General features: G+C 31.8%; 1 protein-coding gene and 1 long non-coding RNA gene across 2 annotated transcripts; one reads left to right on the top strand and one right to left on the bottom strand.

Annotated features, from left to right (window-relative positions):
* Nucleotides 1-6,048: 6,048 nt before the first annotated feature.
* LOC123672410 (oxysterol-binding protein-related protein 11) lies at nucleotides 6,049-7,132 on the bottom strand. The gene is made up of 3 exons (XM_045606519.1): nucleotides 6,934-7,132; nucleotides 6,506-6,841; nucleotides 6,049-6,420 (listed from the first exon to the last, which is right to left on the bottom strand). Exons 1-3 carry the CDS (start codon nucleotides 6,952-6,954, stop codon nucleotides 6,136-6,138), a joined length of 642 nt encoding a protein of 213 aa, XP_045462475.1. The 5' UTR covers nucleotides 6,955-7,132; the 3' UTR covers nucleotides 6,049-6,135.
* Nucleotides 7,133-8,254: 1,122 nt separating this feature from the next.
* On the top strand, nucleotides 8,255-10,375 carry LOC123672438. Its single transcript, XR_006746298.1, has 2 exons — nucleotides 8,255-10,026; nucleotides 10,099-10,375. It is a non-coding gene; the product is annotated as an uncharacterized LOC123672438 (long non-coding RNA).
* The last annotated feature ends 8,803 nt before the right edge of the window (nucleotides 10,376-19,178 follow it).

The raw sequence follows: 19,178 nt of genomic DNA, 5'->3' as shown, positions 1-19,178 counted from the left end.
GTACCGGGACGTATGGCAGCCCTAATCTAGGAACACCGAGGTACTCTCCTGTTTTGATTTTGTTGACAATTCGATGGCATTGTTGAATGCTTATTACGGAATCCAAATTGGTGATCTGGCACATGTTCTTTCAGTGGTGTTGTTTCTTCTAGTCTTTTTAGTAGGAGTTTTTCGAATAACTTTGACATGATAGGTAATAGACTAATCGGGCGGTAGGATTCACAGTTTGTTGGTGGCTAAAGGGCGTAATAGCTATCGTCGAGTAGAAAAATGAATTTTACTCGAAAATGTTTCATATGAAGTGGACGAAAAAATACCATCACTGTAATCCTTGTGAAATTCTCTATCTTTTTGAATTGTCACTTTCGATTTTACGACATCAAATAAGGGTAGGTGAAAGGGAGAAATCTGACTGAGTGAAATGCCTGTAACTTCAGTTTGGCTCGACATTTTTGAGCAAATTAGATCTCGTCTGAAAGATAATATCTTGTTGATTGAGGACATAATATACTCGCTCTGCTCGCCGAAGGGGCTCCGCCCCTTGGACCCCGTCACTATGCCGGTAGATCCTTCACTGGGTATCCCTCTAGAAAATAAAAGATTTTTTTCGGAAACCTTGTATCGTTAGCTGATTTCAGACGATTCACTCGGTATACTATGCTGATTCTAGGGTGGAATTCTATATGATTTTTTTCCTAGAACATACCGTTTCGCCCTTGCTCACATGAAAATATTTGATGCAAATAACTTTCCATGACGACAAATCAAGGGCGGTCCTAGCCTTAAATTTTGAGGGGGTTCGCCGTTATGGGCTTCGAGTTTTTCTATAGGACCAAATCCCAGATTACACCGATATCAAGCTTAACCTCTCAAAAATATATATATATATATATATATATATATATATATTTAGGTATTTATATGAATATTTATACAGGGTGTTTCAAGTTCGACGGACTATCAGACGTTTCTGGAGAACGGGGCCGATTTGAAATCTGAAAATTCAGAATATGACATTGTTCATGATGCCCTATTCAGCTAAAATATTTTAGGATTTCCGGCACTTCCGGTTATACAAGAATTAAAAAAAAAATTTTCGAAAAAAACTTTTTTTTTCATTTTATGTCTCAGATATTATCAAGATTTCCATTCTCAATTACTTTCTGCTGAAATTATTGCGTTAGTTTTCATAGTTTTCAAAATATTAAGAAAAAACCGTAAAAAAGAGAGAATTTCCATAGTCACCATTACGTGAATTATTTTCACTGTGAATATCCGTATGCGTATACTCAATTCACTTTCACAAACTAGAATGATGTTGGAATATCGTGCATATCTTGAATTCGAAAAATATCATCACAGGGTGTTTCAAATATTGTGCCAAAAATTATGAACAAAATTTGATCATAACTTTCGATTTTCAAATCAGAACCCTATTTTTTTGTGATTTCGTTGAATTCTACGGTAAAAAATAAGGGTATTGTTCAAACATAATTATGCTCTCAAATTCAATAATTCAAGAGTTATTCGAGATTTTATGAATTTATAATAGTAATAATAAAGGTCTTTATTATTTAGACATTACTCACAGAAAATATATCATACAAACAAATAGGGCGAGGTTCAGTGTGGGTAATTGCACATTTCTGTACAACCCCCACCTGAGTGGCACTCAGAAAATAAGAAAAACAAAAAAATGTTATACGTAGGGTCAATTTCATTCAATCTGTTTCTAGAGTGCGTTTCAAATATTCAATTATTTCAATGTGACAGGTGTACTCATTATTGAATCTAGTAGATTATAATTTCACGATATGAATCCCCGTTATTCAAATAATGAAATTCTGGATCTATTCCATATCCACGGAGAATGCAACAGAATTGTTTCGAGAACTTGTCGAGCATTCAATCAGAAATATCCACATTTACCACCAATTGACGAGAAGATAATTCGGAAGGATGTTTCACTTTCTGTTACTTCCTTTTCATCACCACGCTGATTTTTTCCTGAATTCATAAAATATATTCTACCGCTTTTTCATATGAATAGAATTGGCACACAGCCTGCATGATTTTATTTCATTTGGTAGGTAGAGGTTTTTTTCTTCTAGAGGTAGGTACTCCATCAGGCCAGGTCGGCGATCGCCGAGGGCCCCCGCCCAAGGGGGCACCCAGCTGAACCAAACTAAACTAAACAAATTTTTGAAAATATGTTTTTTTGACTATTTTATTTCATTTAAACGTTTTAAAATGAATAACGAATAGACATTATGGGCAAAGTTCTGTATTGATATTTTTGTCAAAATCTTTTATTTGAACAAGTTGATAAAAACAATTGCTTCGATAAACGCAATATAATTTTGAAAGGCTTCCACGATATCATTATTCATAACGTTATGGTAGACTCTACCCAAGATGCAGGAAGCACTTATATACCAATTGGCTATTTTCGTACGATATGTCATTCGATGAAAAGATTATGAAAGGCTTCTAGAAATTACTGTAGTTGAAGACTCGAGTGGTCCTGCATTGTAAAAACGTGTAACTCCAGAATTAACCAAGTACGGAATTCTGGAATCAAATATCGTTTCATGTTCATTCGATGGAAAAAATAACATGAAAGAGTATTATAACGGTTTACAGGCTCACCTTAAAAAGCTAAATGAAAATATGACGTATCTATCACGTCTTGAACCTAGTAGCTGATTCAGCAGTAAAGTTACTAGAGACAGAAAACTTGTTTGGATTGGTGGAAGAATCTGCAGTTTTTCTGAGTTCATCTTACAAGCGAATGGCAGTATGGTAGAAAGAAACAAAAAACAACATACAAACTTTATAGACTGCATAAGTCTCTAAGGCTCTATTTTCGATAATTGATGAAAGTGTGTTGAAGAAAACTGCCAAAGATAAATAATTGACGTCAGTAAACCGTATTAAAAAAACATGATGGTCAGTTTGATTGTAAATCCAGACATATGGCCAGAAATTTGGCAAATCAATGATCAAAAATTAGAAACTCATTTATTTCATTCGTTTTACATTTGGTTCTTGTTATAACTCCTGGTTCAAAATATTTGCAAACTAAAACATTGAACTACGCTGTTGCTTGGAATTCATTTCAATCACTGCTCAAACTAATTAATGAAAAAAGAAATGATAAACATTTTGAAGTTGTATACACGAAAATAAAAGAGTATGCGCCAAGAGTCTGCTATTAATTGTAAATCGGAAGAATATCGGAAGAATCGGAATATTGATATGGAAATAAAATTGCATTTCACGGAAAGAAGAATTTCAAAGAAAAAACGGATGTCTGGGAAAAATCAAAAGATGATTCTCCTAAAATCTCAACAAAAATACACTGCTCAACAATTGATAGGGATCACTTACTTGTTCTAAATTTATTTCTGAAATATTCGCTCCAAGATTATAAATTTAGTCAGATATCAGAGTATTTTCAGTTGATAATATGGTTCACTTGAGAAAAGAATGAAAAAATGGAAAGTTGGAGAGAAAAAAAGACTTTATTAGGAACACTATTTTATCATTTTTTTCCTAACCTATCTACTTTTTATTCAGTATTAATTTATTTAACAACACTTACCTGCCCATGTAATTGCAGAATTGTTAATGAAAATATAGGAATTATATTTAAATTTTAACCTAATTAATATTAATAACTTCTTACATGATGAAAGAAAAAACAAATAAATTATGAATTAATCTTTTTATTAAAAAATATCATTCAATTCATTTATTTTCATTGAAAGTAAAAACATAGAATAAAGGGTACAAAAACTACAATTTATAATTTTAATCATCTTCTTCCTCTTCATCGTCGTCTTCTGGCTGCTGGTAAATTTCAAACTGGTCATCATTATCATCTTCAACGACATTTGTCTCAAGTTCTTCCATGATTTCGGGGTCAAAGGTTCCATCTTCGTTAATGTCGCTCTGATATGGTTCCATTATGGAATATTTATTCTTAACATGACACTGACAGTCAAATTGTCCACAGATACCACAGAAATATGGGACTTGAAATGTCAAATTAATCCGAAACACCCCGTATACTCGAAAACCGCGAGGAGAATCGAAGGTTTTGGATTTTTCCTGGGATCTCGAGATGATTTTGAGGGGGGTCTTATTCTTGTCATTTTTGCTCTAGATGGTCCCGTTTGGGCTGTAATTTTACGTTTAAAATTTGCCGAACTGTCACAAGCGGTTTTATATATGTAAGACTCATGATAAATTTGTTTTTGCTGCTTTCGATAGGGGGCGCTTAGTCAAAAGTTCATTGTTTTGTTCATTTCAAATGTAATGGTAGGATTTTTAACAGAATAAGAAATTCCATCAAATTTGCATGAAAAAACCTGTTGGTCGCAAAGCGATAGTTTCAGGCGTTCTGAAGTTATGGCCGAAAGAAGATATTCTTCAACTAATGCACTGCGAAAAACCAAATTGTGTCTTCAAGTTCTGACAGAAACAGAAATACTATCAAATTTGTATGAAAAAATCAAAAGGTCGCAAAGTGATAGCTTCAGGCGTGCTGGAGTTATGGCCGAAAAAAGATATTCTTCAACTGATGCACTGAAAAACTTAATTGTGTCTTCTTTAGGCCATAACTCCAGAACGCCTGAAGCTATCGCTTTGCCACCTTTTGGTTTTTCATACAAATTTGATGGGATTTCTGTTTCTGTCAGTACCTAAAGACACAATTTGGTTTTTCGCAGTGCATCAGTTGAAGAATATCTTCTTTCGGCCATAACTCCAAAACGCCTGAAACTATCGCTTCGCAACCTTCAAGTTTATTCAGGCAAATTTGATGGAACTTCTGTTTCTGTTAGGCAAATCCTATCATAACATTTGAAATTTCAGAGTAAAATGAAGAAAACAATGAACTTCTGACTAGCGCCCCCTATCGAGAGCAGCTAAAACAAATTCATAATGAGTATATGTGTTCCTTAATCAACAAGTTGTTATCTCTCAAACGAGATCTAATTTGATCAAACATGTTGGGACAAACTGAAGTTACATACATTTGAATCAGTCAGATTTCTCCCTTTCCCCTACCCTTATTTGGTGTCGTAAAATCGAAAAAGATAATTTTAAAAGACACAGAATTTTCCAAGGATGATAGTGATGATATTTTTTTCAACTTGATAAAATACATTTTCGAGTAAAATGTATTATATCAATATTGCGGAGTAAAATTTTTACTCCGCGATAGCAATTACGCCCTTTAGCGTTAGAGTTATGAACTTCAAAACAATTTCCAGTGTTTTCTTATATACTTTAGTGGTAAAATTTTTTACCGCAAGTCTCTACGATGGGTGGATCCTAAGATATAGCCGCTTACCTCGCTTATTTGCCCACCCTGTACCTAGATTTCAAAGGGATGGGGACAGCTTTCCCACTATTGCGGGAATTCATTGGAGACAGATGGAAATATTTGGAGACAACATGCAAAAGCGGAACCTTTTTGATTTGATGAATTTTTTTTACTGGCAGCTAAATTTTTGAACTGGACCTGGTTGCATTTCGTGTGATATTGTGGCAATTTATACCTTATTCTTCCTTATTTATCATTTTCACTCTCACAACAAATTTTCATTCTGAAGAAAAGTTGAGGCTCTACGATTCAGCGTACTGGTTGATCCGCCACTGGTTTCTATTCTTCAAAACAACTGTGCAATAAGAAAATATCATAGTCATAAATTTATTCTTTTTCGAATATGAGTTAATGTAGAGCTATATACAACATATATGGTGTATATCCCCAAATAAATACTGAATTTGTACAAACACCTTTTTGGTCTATATCCAAAACAACTTTTTTAAATTATAAAGAAACCACTCGGAGTATCCACTCGAAAATTGAAAAAAATATTCATATTTTAGTGGTTTTCCAGAAATATTTTTTGCAGAACTAATACTTTATAAAGAAATATCAAAAACGTTGTTCCTCGAAACTAACATTGTGGGAGATAGACCAATATAATTCTCAGGCAATAATAGAACATTATAGATAAGCATTAAAAATTAATGTTAACAATATATATGAATTATCTATTTTGCAATTTCATTCAGTATAATTCAACATAAATTGATAAGTTGATTATATTATTAGGTATATTAGTCTTCATCGATTGCAAATCCCAGTCTTGCCTGCTGAGCATGCTGATTTCTTTGTAGAATATTTGAACACTGAATCAGACAATGCAGTGCTGCAGCAGAGGTTGCTTTCAAAAGTAGAAGATTAGGATCAACATAAAGTTTAGGACCTGCAGACTCTATTGACCTACACAGAGCTAAGTCTGCTTGTTCAGTTTGATGTAACTGTGACCTCACACATCCCATTGCATCTAACACTGCCAGCTGTTCCCTAGGGGGTAAAGGTTGGCTGTTTCCTGAACTTGACTGAAACAAGCCATAATATACAACTACTGGTTTCAGTAAAAGCAAAAACAATTGATATTTCTAACTATTTACGAGATCTGCATACTTTTGTATGTGACTCAGCAACTGCTCTTAATCCATTGACCCATTCTTGTCGAGCTCTTGCATCTGTTGCTCTCAGCTTAAGCATATCACCTGATGCACAATTAACAGTGAAGGTTTTCGAATCTTCATCACTGGGGCAAATGACTGCACCTGATAAATGAACTGATCCCCTTGGTACCGAACCATCTGGTTTTTCTCCTTCACAAAGATAATAATGTAGCAATCCTGAATTGGCATCAACCATAAAATACCTATATTGCCAGCCTTTCATTACATTTGTATATTTGTACAATTGACCAGAGAACTGCCTCTGCTTAGTATGCAGATCCATCACAGACTAAAACAATATCCTTAATTAACTAAAAAAACTGAAAATTTTATCATGAATATTCATCGAATATGAATTTGTTTTGACAACTCCAACCTAACCTCAACTATCTTATTATTCATGTATTTATTTTCGAATATATCCTATCAATATTTATTCCATAAAATGATTTGAAAATTGGTTTCATTTAATTTTGACGATTTACTTAAAGGCATATTAAGTTTAAAATAGATATATCTCAAATCAAACTAAGAACACAGTATCGATTATCGAATCCCAAATTCCCAAAGGTATCGCCTTTCAGTGTTGCCAATAAATATAAAAGTAGAACGTGGTGCTGTATTCACACTATAGGATTTTTCCTCTATTATTAGTAAAAAACTAAATATATACAGTCCATTCAGGAATTATTGACATCCCGGGTGGCTTTGGAAAATCGAAATTAAGTTGGTACTAGCTCATTCAGTAACATTTTGAATTGCAGTTTCGGGTTGGCATTGGAAATGTCATTGACATGATTGACAGCAAAGATTAATTAATCTTTGATTGACAGGAGGGTAAATTTCAGTTTGTTTGTGTTATTGGTTTTGATCGAAGAAATTTTGAAACTTAAAAATTGTATCAATTTCAAACACACATTGATTAGTTTATTTGAGTATATCTCACAATACTGTTTGAAAAAATAAGAAGGCAAGTCATTACAACCTGGAAGAAAACCTGTGCAATACGATTTCACCTTCAAAGAATCATTGAATGATTTGATTGTTACCAAAAGTCGAGCCAAAAGCAACCAATACCTATATCAGCCTGGATGAAATTTGACCAAAAAGCATCTGGATTTTAATCAATCGAAGACAACATTACATAAACTTAATTGGTTGCAAGTTCAAAATAGTTAATAAAAGGAAAATTCTTATTGATAAACAGAAAAATATAATAAGTTGAGTACGATTTTATGGTGAATACAGAGAATATTTGCAACAAAATGTGAAATTCATTTATCTGAAGGAAACTTGGTTATTTGAAAATGCCAGCATTATTCAACAGTGGACTCTAGAAAGAAAACAAAATGTTTTTCAAGTATATTCAAGGGTAAAAGTAGAAGGAGCACTATTTTGAATGCTGGATATTTGGATTTTTACCTGGATGTTTTGTTTTGACAGTGATGATCATGAGGATTATATAAATCTATGAAGAGAGAATTATATTATAATTGGATTGCTAAACAAAGTCTTGGCATTGCATCTATAGTTTATTTATATTCTATATTGAAATTCAGTATTGTTATATCTGTTTTTTGTTCTTCAATGAGTAATCCAAAAATCTAATAATTTGCTTTATAGAATAATTGCTTTATAGAATTTTTACTGACTATTTAATCAAAAAATATATTCAGAAGAGTAACTTCAAAAATTTCTTCACCTCTTACCCACTTGAAGATAATAATAGAATGTAATAACATTTTAAAATTCACAAATTAAATATAATTCCATGCAAAAATGCTTTTAGTGAGTGAGTTAAAGCTGTTATAATTTATGTGATTTAATAGAAACTGGTATAAAAGCCAGGCCCGGTCTGGTCAGGTCGGCAGGTCGGCGATCGCCGAGGGCTCCGGCCCAAGGGGGCCCCTAGCCAAACTAAACTAAATAAATTTTTGAAAATATGTTGTTTTGACAAGTTTATTTCATTTAAACGTTTTAAAAAGAACAACGAATAGACATCATGGGCAAGGTTCTGTATTGACATTTTTGTCAAAATCTTTTATTTGAACAAGTTAATAAAAACAATTGCTTCGATGAAACGCAATATAATTTTGAAAGGCTTCCACAATAACATGATTCATAACGTTATGGTAGACTCTACCCAAGATATCGGAAGCACTTATGTACCAATTGGCTTTTTTTGTACGATATGTCATTCGATGAAAAGTTTCTGAAAGGCTTCTAGAAATTACTGTAGTTGACGACTCGAGTGGTCTTACTTTGTACAAGCGTGTAACTCCGGAATTAACCAAGTACGGAATTCTGGAATCAAATATCGTTTCATGTTCATTCGACGAAAAAAATAACATGAAAGGGTATTATAACGGTTTACAGGCTCACCTTAAAAAGGTAAATGAAAATATGACGTATCTATCACGTCTTGAACCTAGTAGCGGGTTCATCAGGAGTAAAGTTACTAGAGACAGAAAACTTATTTGGATTGGTGGAAGAATCTGCAGTTTTTCTGAGTTCATCTTAAAAGCGAATGGCAGTATGGGAGAAAGAAACAAAAAGCAACATACAAACTTTATAGACTGCAAAAGTCTCTAAGGATCTATCTGCGATAATTGATGAAAGTGTGTTGAAGGAAACTGCCAAAGATAAATAATTGATGTCAGTAAACCGTAATAAAAAAAAACATGATGGTCAATTGTAAATCCATACAATATGGCCAGAAATTTGGCAAATCAATGATCAAAAATTAGAAACTCATTTATTTCATTCGTTTTACATTTGGTTCTTGTTATAACTCCTGGTTCAAAATATTTGCAAACTAAAACATTGAACTACGCTGTTGCTTGGAATTCATTTCCATCAGTGCTCAAACTAATTAATGAAAAAAGAAATGATGAACATTTTGAAGTTGTATACACGAAAACAAAAGAGTATGCGACAAGAGTCTGCTGTTAATTGTAAATCGGAAGATAATAATATTGATGTGGAAATAAAATTGGATTTCACGGAAAGAACTTCAAAGAAAAAACGGATGTCTGGGAAAAATCAAAAGATGATTCTCCTAAAATCTCAACAAAAATAATTACAAGCCAGTATTTTTCAATATGTTAGACTGTATTAGAACCAGCATTGAAGAAAGTTTTTGTCCAAATAGAGAAATTTTAGAGGGCCTGACTTGGTTACAACCAAGAAAGTCCAATGAAATAAGCTTGAAGATATTCCAACTCCCCTCTTGTATTTCAAACCTGCAAAGTTGATTATTAACATAAATAATTTGCAATCAGTTCAAAAGTTTCATGAAAATCGAAAATAATCAAGATGAAGAAATCCCAGGCGAAATGTTAAACAAAGCAGAAGGAAATTTAGATTACTGTCAAATTGATTCAGAACCTAAATCAGAAGAAGCAACTTTTCGTGGTCTCCGCAATGACAGTAAAACAATTGTCAAGTGTTCCTCATGCGTATATTCATTCACTTGTATGTATCTTATAAATTTGTACTAACGATATTTTCTATACAGGTTACCTGTGAAAGAGTGTTATTTTTTAGCTAAAAATAATCAAGAATCGTCTTAGGTCTAAGTCAAGCCAAAACCTTATTTCTAGCCTAGTTTTTATGAACATAGAAAGAGATTTATTTTCTGACTTGGACAAAGATGACATAATTAATGTCATGGGCAGGAGTTGTGAAGAACTTACCAAAGACTGAAAGCATAGTTCGTGAAATCATTAATTACTCAACTAGCACTGTGCTAAGAATTTTTTTTGTATTTATATCGTTAACAACAGTATTCATTTTGACCTACTTTATATAATGATTTATTTTATACTTTTATTTCATTATTATTTTAGGCCCTATTTTACTTTTTAGTATCAATATACCTAGTTGTTACCTTAAAGTTCAGTTTATAATTGTACATTTTTTTGTCTTGTGTTTTTCATTTTTATGTCCGCAGTTACGTAATTGGTCTCTCATTGAACTCTTCTTCTACTTCAATTATAACCACTTTCAAGGAGTATTGAATGCATAATCCTTTTCTTTCAATTAGAGATGCAATAATAAATTAATTTAAATTTGCAGCTGGAGGCAGAATATTTTGAGATTCATTCAAACCTCAACAACCATAATTAAAAATTATTCAAGAGCACGTTTTGGCTGCCGTGATAGGTTCTCGTCTTATTTCCTGAAGGGGGGCCCTAAATCAGCATCTAGCCGAGGGCCTCCAGTGGAGCCAGACCGGGCCTGATAAAAGCATTTCAATAAAAAACAGAAAACTCGAGTACAAATAGTACCTATATTTTTCATACAAGTTTAATCAATCATTCATGTCATGAACAGTTTCAATAAATAGTGACTTTAGAAAGTAATTTACACATCGGCTGATAAATTGGTTCCAATTTTGAAAGTTACAGTACAACTGTGATGTCAAAATTTTTCATATACTAAATGGATTCTTTGAATTTTATTTCTGTCTTATTATGATACGGCTCTTCCATTCACTAAGCTACACTATTTAAATTTATCAACCAGTTTTTTCTGTTTTCTTCACCAGTTTAGACACCACAGTTAAAATGATCCATAAGAGTGATTAAATAAGAATTTTGCAAGCAGGTTGGTATCCAGTGTCCATCAGTAATGCAACAAATAATGGAAAAATAAAAAACAAAACTCCGACCGCATCCTGGACTATTATTCTAACCACCACACCGGACAAATACGAGGCACAATAATTGGATATATTGACACAGCACTTAAACTGACATCACCGGAATTGAGACCAAAAATAATAATAGAATTAAAAGAACGATTAATTAAGAACAATTACCCTACAAAAGATGACTACACCTCTAATAAACGAGAGAATACATAGACTTTACAACACGAGAACAACTGAAGAAAATAAAGAACAAAAAACACGAATACCAATTCCCTACACCAAAAATTTGTCTCATAAAATCACAAAAATATTAAAACCTCATAACATTGAATTAGTCCACAAGCCTCAAAACCAATTGAAGGAGATCTTCACAAAATTAAAAAATTCAACACCTAAATCTAAAAAGTCTAATGTTGTTTATAGTATTCCGTGCAAGGACTGTGATAAGCAATATATCGGACAGACATCACAGAGTACACGACAGACTCAACGCTCATAAATACACGAAAAACGCAACAACGGCACTAAACAAACATAAAAAAACAAAAAAACATGAATTCGACTATGACGAAACAAAAATACTAACAATTGAACCAAAACGAAAACAGAGAGAAATATGGGAGATGATACACATACAATCGAACTTAGAAACAACAGTAAACGATAGACAAGACGTAAAACAACTTAGTCAATTCTATGTACCACTTCTTAAAAAACCAACACAACAAAAAGAAAAACACAAGACCTAAAACATGACACATATCAGGGAAGACTGACTGACATTCGTATTCCAACATTGTAATTTGACGAGAAATTGAAGGTGAGATACATTTTATTTTAATCAACTTATTTGTGATGTAAAATTATTATATATACTATTCTAAATGTTTGTGTTCTTTTACAGGCTCAATTTTAATTAATTTGTATATTGTGAACAATCTAATTTTTATTATTATTACTGAAGAAGGAGAGACTCTCCGAAACGTCTAATTAAATATCTTATATGAAACAAATATCATCATTAATGCCCGCCACTCACGAAGCGTTTCTTCCAGCGTTTGGTAGCTAGCGTCGAAGAGATTCCAGTCGGGCAGTCAAGTTCATACTCTGATTTACAGTCGTACGGCCGTGTCCCGAGCTGTCTGACTGGAATCTCTTCGACGCTAGCTACCAAACGCTGGAAGAAACGCTTCGTGAGTGGCGGGCATAAGAGGGAATGCTACCACTTGACTGCTCAGTTCAAAACTTAAAGGGGAATAACTATTCTTGCAGATCACCGATTTGTATGGGGTTTTCTGATAATTTCTTCAAACAATGATCTGAAAGGAAGGGATTGGCTATTTTTAATTTGCGAATGAAAAAACAAAACAAAAAGTTGGTAACTTTTCGTTTTTCGCAAATGAATTGATGATATGGATAAAGGGCTTATCACTGATTTATTTTATAATTATTCGTAAAAAAAAACTACAGAAAAACATTTCAAAAGAGCTGAAATCACTTCGAAATAAAAAATAATAATCGACCGTCGTATAGTGCTGCCCCTACTGTATAAATTGGCAACGAATCACCAGATTCTTCAATACTACCTACAATTTGATAACTCCGGCAACGTTGTTGCGTTATGAATCAGTTCTCAGTTAGAGTCGTAAACAATATTAGGTGATTAGGTGAATGAAAGATTTTCAGCTTGGTCGTTCCTTTTCGAACGCTTGGAGGTATGAAGAGACCGACGCGGGACTTCGGGAACGGGAGCGATGTGTTCAGCGGGCAGATTGCATAGCATGCACACCTACGCGAATATAATGAGACACGATTATTAGTATGAATCTAAAATTATGTATGAAAATAACAGTTTTTCGGAGGAAGAAGTTTTACTGCTCAACGCCGTTGATTTCCATCCCACAAAAGTCGGTCTGTTCATACCTTTATTCAGTTTAGTTAGCTGTCAATTCTTTTCGATATGGGTAACAAGAGATTCAAGGAACTATTTATTCTGATCATATTACTTGCATATTCATTCAATACCAATTCAACTTTCAGTGTATGGGAACGAGATTATGTTCATGCACAACATGAATTAACATTTCAATTGAAATGGTAGATAATTATATGGTAATATTGAAGTTCAGTACTACGATGTTACGATGTAAGTCAATTTCTGAACATGAGAATTTTTTGAAATTTGAGAACCTTTTATTGCCTTCAAAATAAATGGATCGTAATCCTGAGCAAGGAGAATCAATGCGATATTGCGATATAACAACTGATTTTTGTACGAAGTCAATTTCTGAAAATGAGAATTTTCAAAAAAGATTTTAGTCCTTTTTTTGCCTTCCAAATTAATGGATCGTGATCCTGAGTATAAAAGATCAATGAACTATAAGTGATATAAGAACTGATTTTCTACCAAATTTCCTGTTTATAGTTTTCATATTTTCCGAGAAAAGCTTCAGACGAACGGATTCTACCTGTACGATATTATTACTCTAATCATTCCAAAACGTAAATTGTCAAATTTTGTCTTTACTCTACGTTTATCAAAAATAATAAAGTTGTACTCAAGAATTTATAGTTTTCGAGTAGGTACTAAAAATTGAATCATGAACGTTTTTTTTCGTTTGCCCATTTCAAATGAAATGAAAATTGGTCATAAATTATCTGTATACTATTCCCAATCGAATTTGTAATGTTTTTGTTTGGGAAAATATGAAAATAAACAGATGGAATAACTTTCCCATGCTCATCGTGTAAAATTATCAAATTTGATTTCTATAGGAAAACAAGAAGAATCTCATTAGTACATGGTCATTCTAATGATTGTGACAACTATTAGTTTTTTTAATCATGTAAATTTGTTTCGTAGATATTCAGTCAATCCCAATTTATCTTTCAGTGTATGGGAATGTGATTATTTTTATGCACAACAATATTTCAGTTGAACTGGTTGATAATTATAGGGGAATATTGAAGTTCAGTACTAAGATGTTATTATTGTTTAGAAATTTCTTGATTCTGCATAGTCAATTTCTGAAAATGAGATTAGAGTCCTTTTTTTCTCTTCAAAATTGTTGGATCGTTATCCTGAGCATTGAAAATTAATGCGATATTTTGATATAACAACTGATTTTTGTATGGAGTCAATTTCTGAGAATGAGAATTTTTTATAATTCCATTCTTTTTTTTGCCTTCAAAAAATGAATCGTAATTCTGAGCGTCCTGAATATTAGAATCAATGCGATATTGCTATATAACAACTGATTTTTATATAAAGTGAATTTCTGGAAATGAGAATTTTTGAAAAAGTTAATTTTTTTTTTGCCTTCAAAATTAATGGATCGTAATCCTGAGTATGGAGAATCAATGCGATATCGCGACATAACAACTGATTTTTGTACGTAAGCAATTTCTTAAAATAAGAATTTCTAAAAATGTTAGTTATTTTTTGCCTTCAAAATTAATGGATCTTAATCCTGAACATGGAGAATCAATGCGATATAACAACTGTTTTTTGTACGTAGGCAGTTTGTGAAAATAAGAATTTTTGAAAATTTCAGTACTTTTTTTTGTCTTCAATATAAATGAATCGTAATATTCAGCATGTTGAACAATACGATATAACAACTGACTTGAAATGAATATTGGTCATAAATGCCCATGTTCTATCATTCATCCGATATCATATTTGGATGACCATCATATTGATGGTTCATTTTGATTTGGCTAACCATAATGAGCAAAATCAATATTTTGCTCAATGAATGTGACCCGCTTATGTGAAAAGTTTCGGTACATTTGTTTTGATTTTTTTTTATTATTCCACTGAATACGTTTTTGAATCAAATTAATTTTCGTAAGAATGAAGGAATCTGAACAAATTTAGCATATACATTTTTTCTCGAACCCATCTGATAATAGTCGATCCTAACTGATATTTCTCACAACTTTGCATCCCTCTCTAAAATCGGTTTTATTGCCTATCATGAAAAGCGAGTTATTTCTTTCAAAACATCTGGTCAATCCGCCGCATCTCTGTATCTGTCTATCGAGCTCGAAGTTGCTGCATTGCCAAATGTTCGAACAACCTTTTTACAGTAAGCTGGCAATTCATTGGCTGGCGTGTAAGAATTGAATGCCGTCAAACGTATCTGAATTCTTACATGTGGTAGAAAAGGACGGAAAATCAGAAGAACGTTTGAGATTGCTCCACTCATCCTGAAAAGTGAGGGGCTGGGGGAGAGCTGAATAGGTAAACTTTGACAGATGCGCCGAAACGCACGTGGTACCATTATCTCTTAAAAACCTGACACATCCAAATAAAGGAAACCATAGTAACTATTAAAATATATATATATATATATATATATATATATATATATATATATAAATATATATTCGGTCCAATGTTATTTACCTGCTTTTTAATAGTTACTATATATATATATATATATATATATTGAAAGTGTAATTTTCTTGGGTTTAGAGCACATTAAAATTCAAATATTTATATTTTATTCAGTGAAATCGACATATGTTTCGGCGTAAATAAGCCTTTTTCAAGATTGTATAATAACAGTTGGACATCAACATTAGTCTAGCAATATTCCTATAATAAAAGTTGTACAAGTCAAATCAATAAAATTTAATCTTTACGAGGGTACTGCTAATTACACTTTCAATACATCAAATATAGCACAAGAAATATTACTTTTCCTATATATATATATATATATATATATATATATATATATATATATATATATATATATATATATATATATATATCAACAATTTTAATTCCCAATATACAACAATAGTTATAAGTATGATAAGGGGTGTGGGAAAATTGATAAGTGTTATAATTTCACTCTTCTTTATTTCATTTAGTCGACGTTTCGATCCCGATGGGGACCTTCTTCAGGACTCTACAATAGCAATAGAAAACAGTCAAAAATATGGCAATCACAAAACATGTAAAAATAGTACATACCGAAATACAGAGTTGTAAAGATCTTATTTGAACACAAATCAATAGCTCTCAAGAAAGCAATGAACAAGAACATCAACAAATTTAGCGAAAAAAGATCTGATATTTCGTTAGCACAAGAGTAGAAATCAATTATCATATGTAAATAAGGTAAACAGAAAAATCAACAAAATGAGAGGTTGTCAAAAATGTTGTCAACCAGACTTGCCACAGAATACACGCACATGACAAATGAAACATAGAATAGCATTAAATCACACTTGGTCGCAGTAATTCACTCTCACCGAACTCAGAACAAATGCGATCATTGAAAGACTCCATGAACCGAATCCAATCCCCTCTCACAGAAATAGTCCGGAACACAGATTTCATTATTACGTTATCCCGACTGTAGAACTTGTGAAAATATTCATTCCATTTGATCCGTCCAATTCTCTGCCACCAAACTGGTCATAATGAATCAAATAAGTATAGATGGAGCTAATATTTAATATGGTACAAACGACACACTTGTTCTATGAATTACAGAAGGGATGTAAACAATATTAGCTCCATCTATACTTATTTGATTCATTATGACCAGTTTGGTGGCAGAGAATTGGACGGATCAAATGGAATGAATATTTTCACAAGTTCTACAGTCGGGATAACGTAATAATGAAATCTGTGTTCCGGACTATTTCTGTGAGAGGGGATTGGATTCGGTTCATGGAGTCTTTCAATGATCGCATTTGTTCTGAGTTCGGTGAGAGTGAATTACTGCGACCAAGTGTGATTTAATGCTATTCTATGTTTCATTTGTCATGTGCGTGTATTCTGTGGCAAGTCTGGTTCACAACATTTTTGACAACCTCTCATTTTGTTGATTTTTCTGTTTACCTTATTTACATATGATAATTGATTTCTACTCTTGTGCTAACGAAATATCAGATCTTTTTTCGCTAAATTTGTTGATGTTCTTGTTCATTGCTTTCTTGAGAGCTATTGATTTGTGTTCAAATAAGATCTTTACAACTCTGTATTTCGGTATGTACTATTTTTACATGTTTTGTGATTGCCATATTTTTGACTGTTTTCTATTGCTATTGTAGAGTCCTGAAGAAGGTCCCCATCGGGATCGAAACGTCGACTAAATGAAATAAAGAAGAGTGAAATTATAACACTTATCAATTTTCCCACACCCCTTATCATACTTATATATATATATATATATATATATATATATATATATATATATATATATATATATATATATATATATTGTTATGGATCGTATATATATTCAAGTTGAGATTATGTTGTTGTTAATTTGATTTGAATTGATTCGATCCAATAACTAAATTTGAAACTATATTTTATAATTTTGCGCCGACTAAATATCTCAGGAGGGTTCATTCAAATTCAATTATATATTTTTTTTAATTTAATTAATATTTTCAAAATTCACTAACTATAAAAAAATTCTAATAACTAAATTTATATTAATCTAATCTTATATTTACGTATTTAAATCTTCATCGACCTCATCAGTGTTCTATGTTATGGTATGGTATCGTCTTCTATGCTCCTAACCTCGAATGGATTATAACCTTGATTTGTATTAATTCAAGTTGCATTGTTTTGAATCCATTTTCCATTTAATATTGCTTCAACTTGCTTGAATCCAGGGAAATTTCTTCTTGAAATTGATTAAATAATTTTCCACTTCTTCTCACAATGATTTTCAGGTACGTATTTAACAATTTTAATATCTTGCAAATTTTCGTAAATAAATTCTTTCGTTTATCAATTATTTCAGGTATATTTCTTGAGTCAGGTGATGTGCTCTCAACAATGGTTTTTTACTGACTGATTAGCTGTCATTCGGCTGGGCTTTATATAGATTTTCAATTTTTTCTTGAAATCAAGATTGCCTTGGATGTCAAAAAATTTTCCAAATATGATGCTTTCGCAATTTTCTCTTTTGAGGTAAGTTTTCCTTCTTCAATCTTGATCTAATTAATTTCTTCATTTAATTCCCCATCTTTTGGTACCACATATGTTGCATTCGGTCGATTCGAAGTTACAAAATTTTCAAATATTCTATATACAATTTGGAAATTTTTCTAATATTCACTTTCTTTGGCCTAATATTCAAAGATTTCAATCTATAACTCCTAAAATCTACTACATATTTTTAAATTATACTATAATCTAATGAAATATATACATTTCTGTATGTTTGAGACATTAATTACTTTGGAATCCCTGATTTATCATTCGATATCCTATCCCTATCCATTTTTTACAATTTTATTAGGAATTTCAGCTAATATTACATTTTTGAGATTGCATCTAGATGTAATTCACTAGATCACAAGCTATTTCATGAAAATTAACATAAGAAATATAAAATAAATGATTATTTTTTATCATTTTGAATGAAAATTGAATATTCAGTCTTTTGACTCTTTTAACATTATTTACATGATATATAAATAGTTCCTGATACTTGAGTTGAATATCTTTTGTTGATTTTATCAAATTGAACTTGAATTTTATTAATATTTTCATTTTGTTTCAGATCCTGAGATGTTTTGAATGAATATTGATATAGTACTTTAGAAATATTGGATTTTTGCTACTTTTATAATGTGCAATTGAATGGAATAAATGAATAAAGTTACTCTACTTTCTTTAACATTATTGGATCATATCAAGTTAAAATTTATTATCTATTTGATGAATTTACTGTAGTTTCCGAAGGATAGAGTCTGGTAATGTATTCTCATTGATTTTATAAGTTGATAATACCATTCCATAACAATTCCCCAAATTTAATATTTGATAATTTTTATTTTCAATATAAAATTTAAAATATTAAAATTTCTCCAAAATTTTGAAATTTGATTGAAATTTAAATTAACTTTCATTCGTTGTCTGGATGAATTCATATAAATCATTAATATGAAAAATTCCTCTTATTCTTTCTGTTTCTAATTTTTTTAA

Source organism: Harmonia axyridis, chromosome 2 (assembly GCF_914767665.1).
Source record: "Harmonia axyridis chromosome 2, icHarAxyr1.1, whole genome shotgun sequence".
In the NCBI taxonomy this organism is placed as follows: Eukaryota; Metazoa; Arthropoda; class Insecta; order Coleoptera; family Coccinellidae; genus Harmonia; species Harmonia axyridis.
Note: the sequence above shows the minus strand (reverse complement) of the source record. Positions and strands in the feature narration are given on the sequence as shown.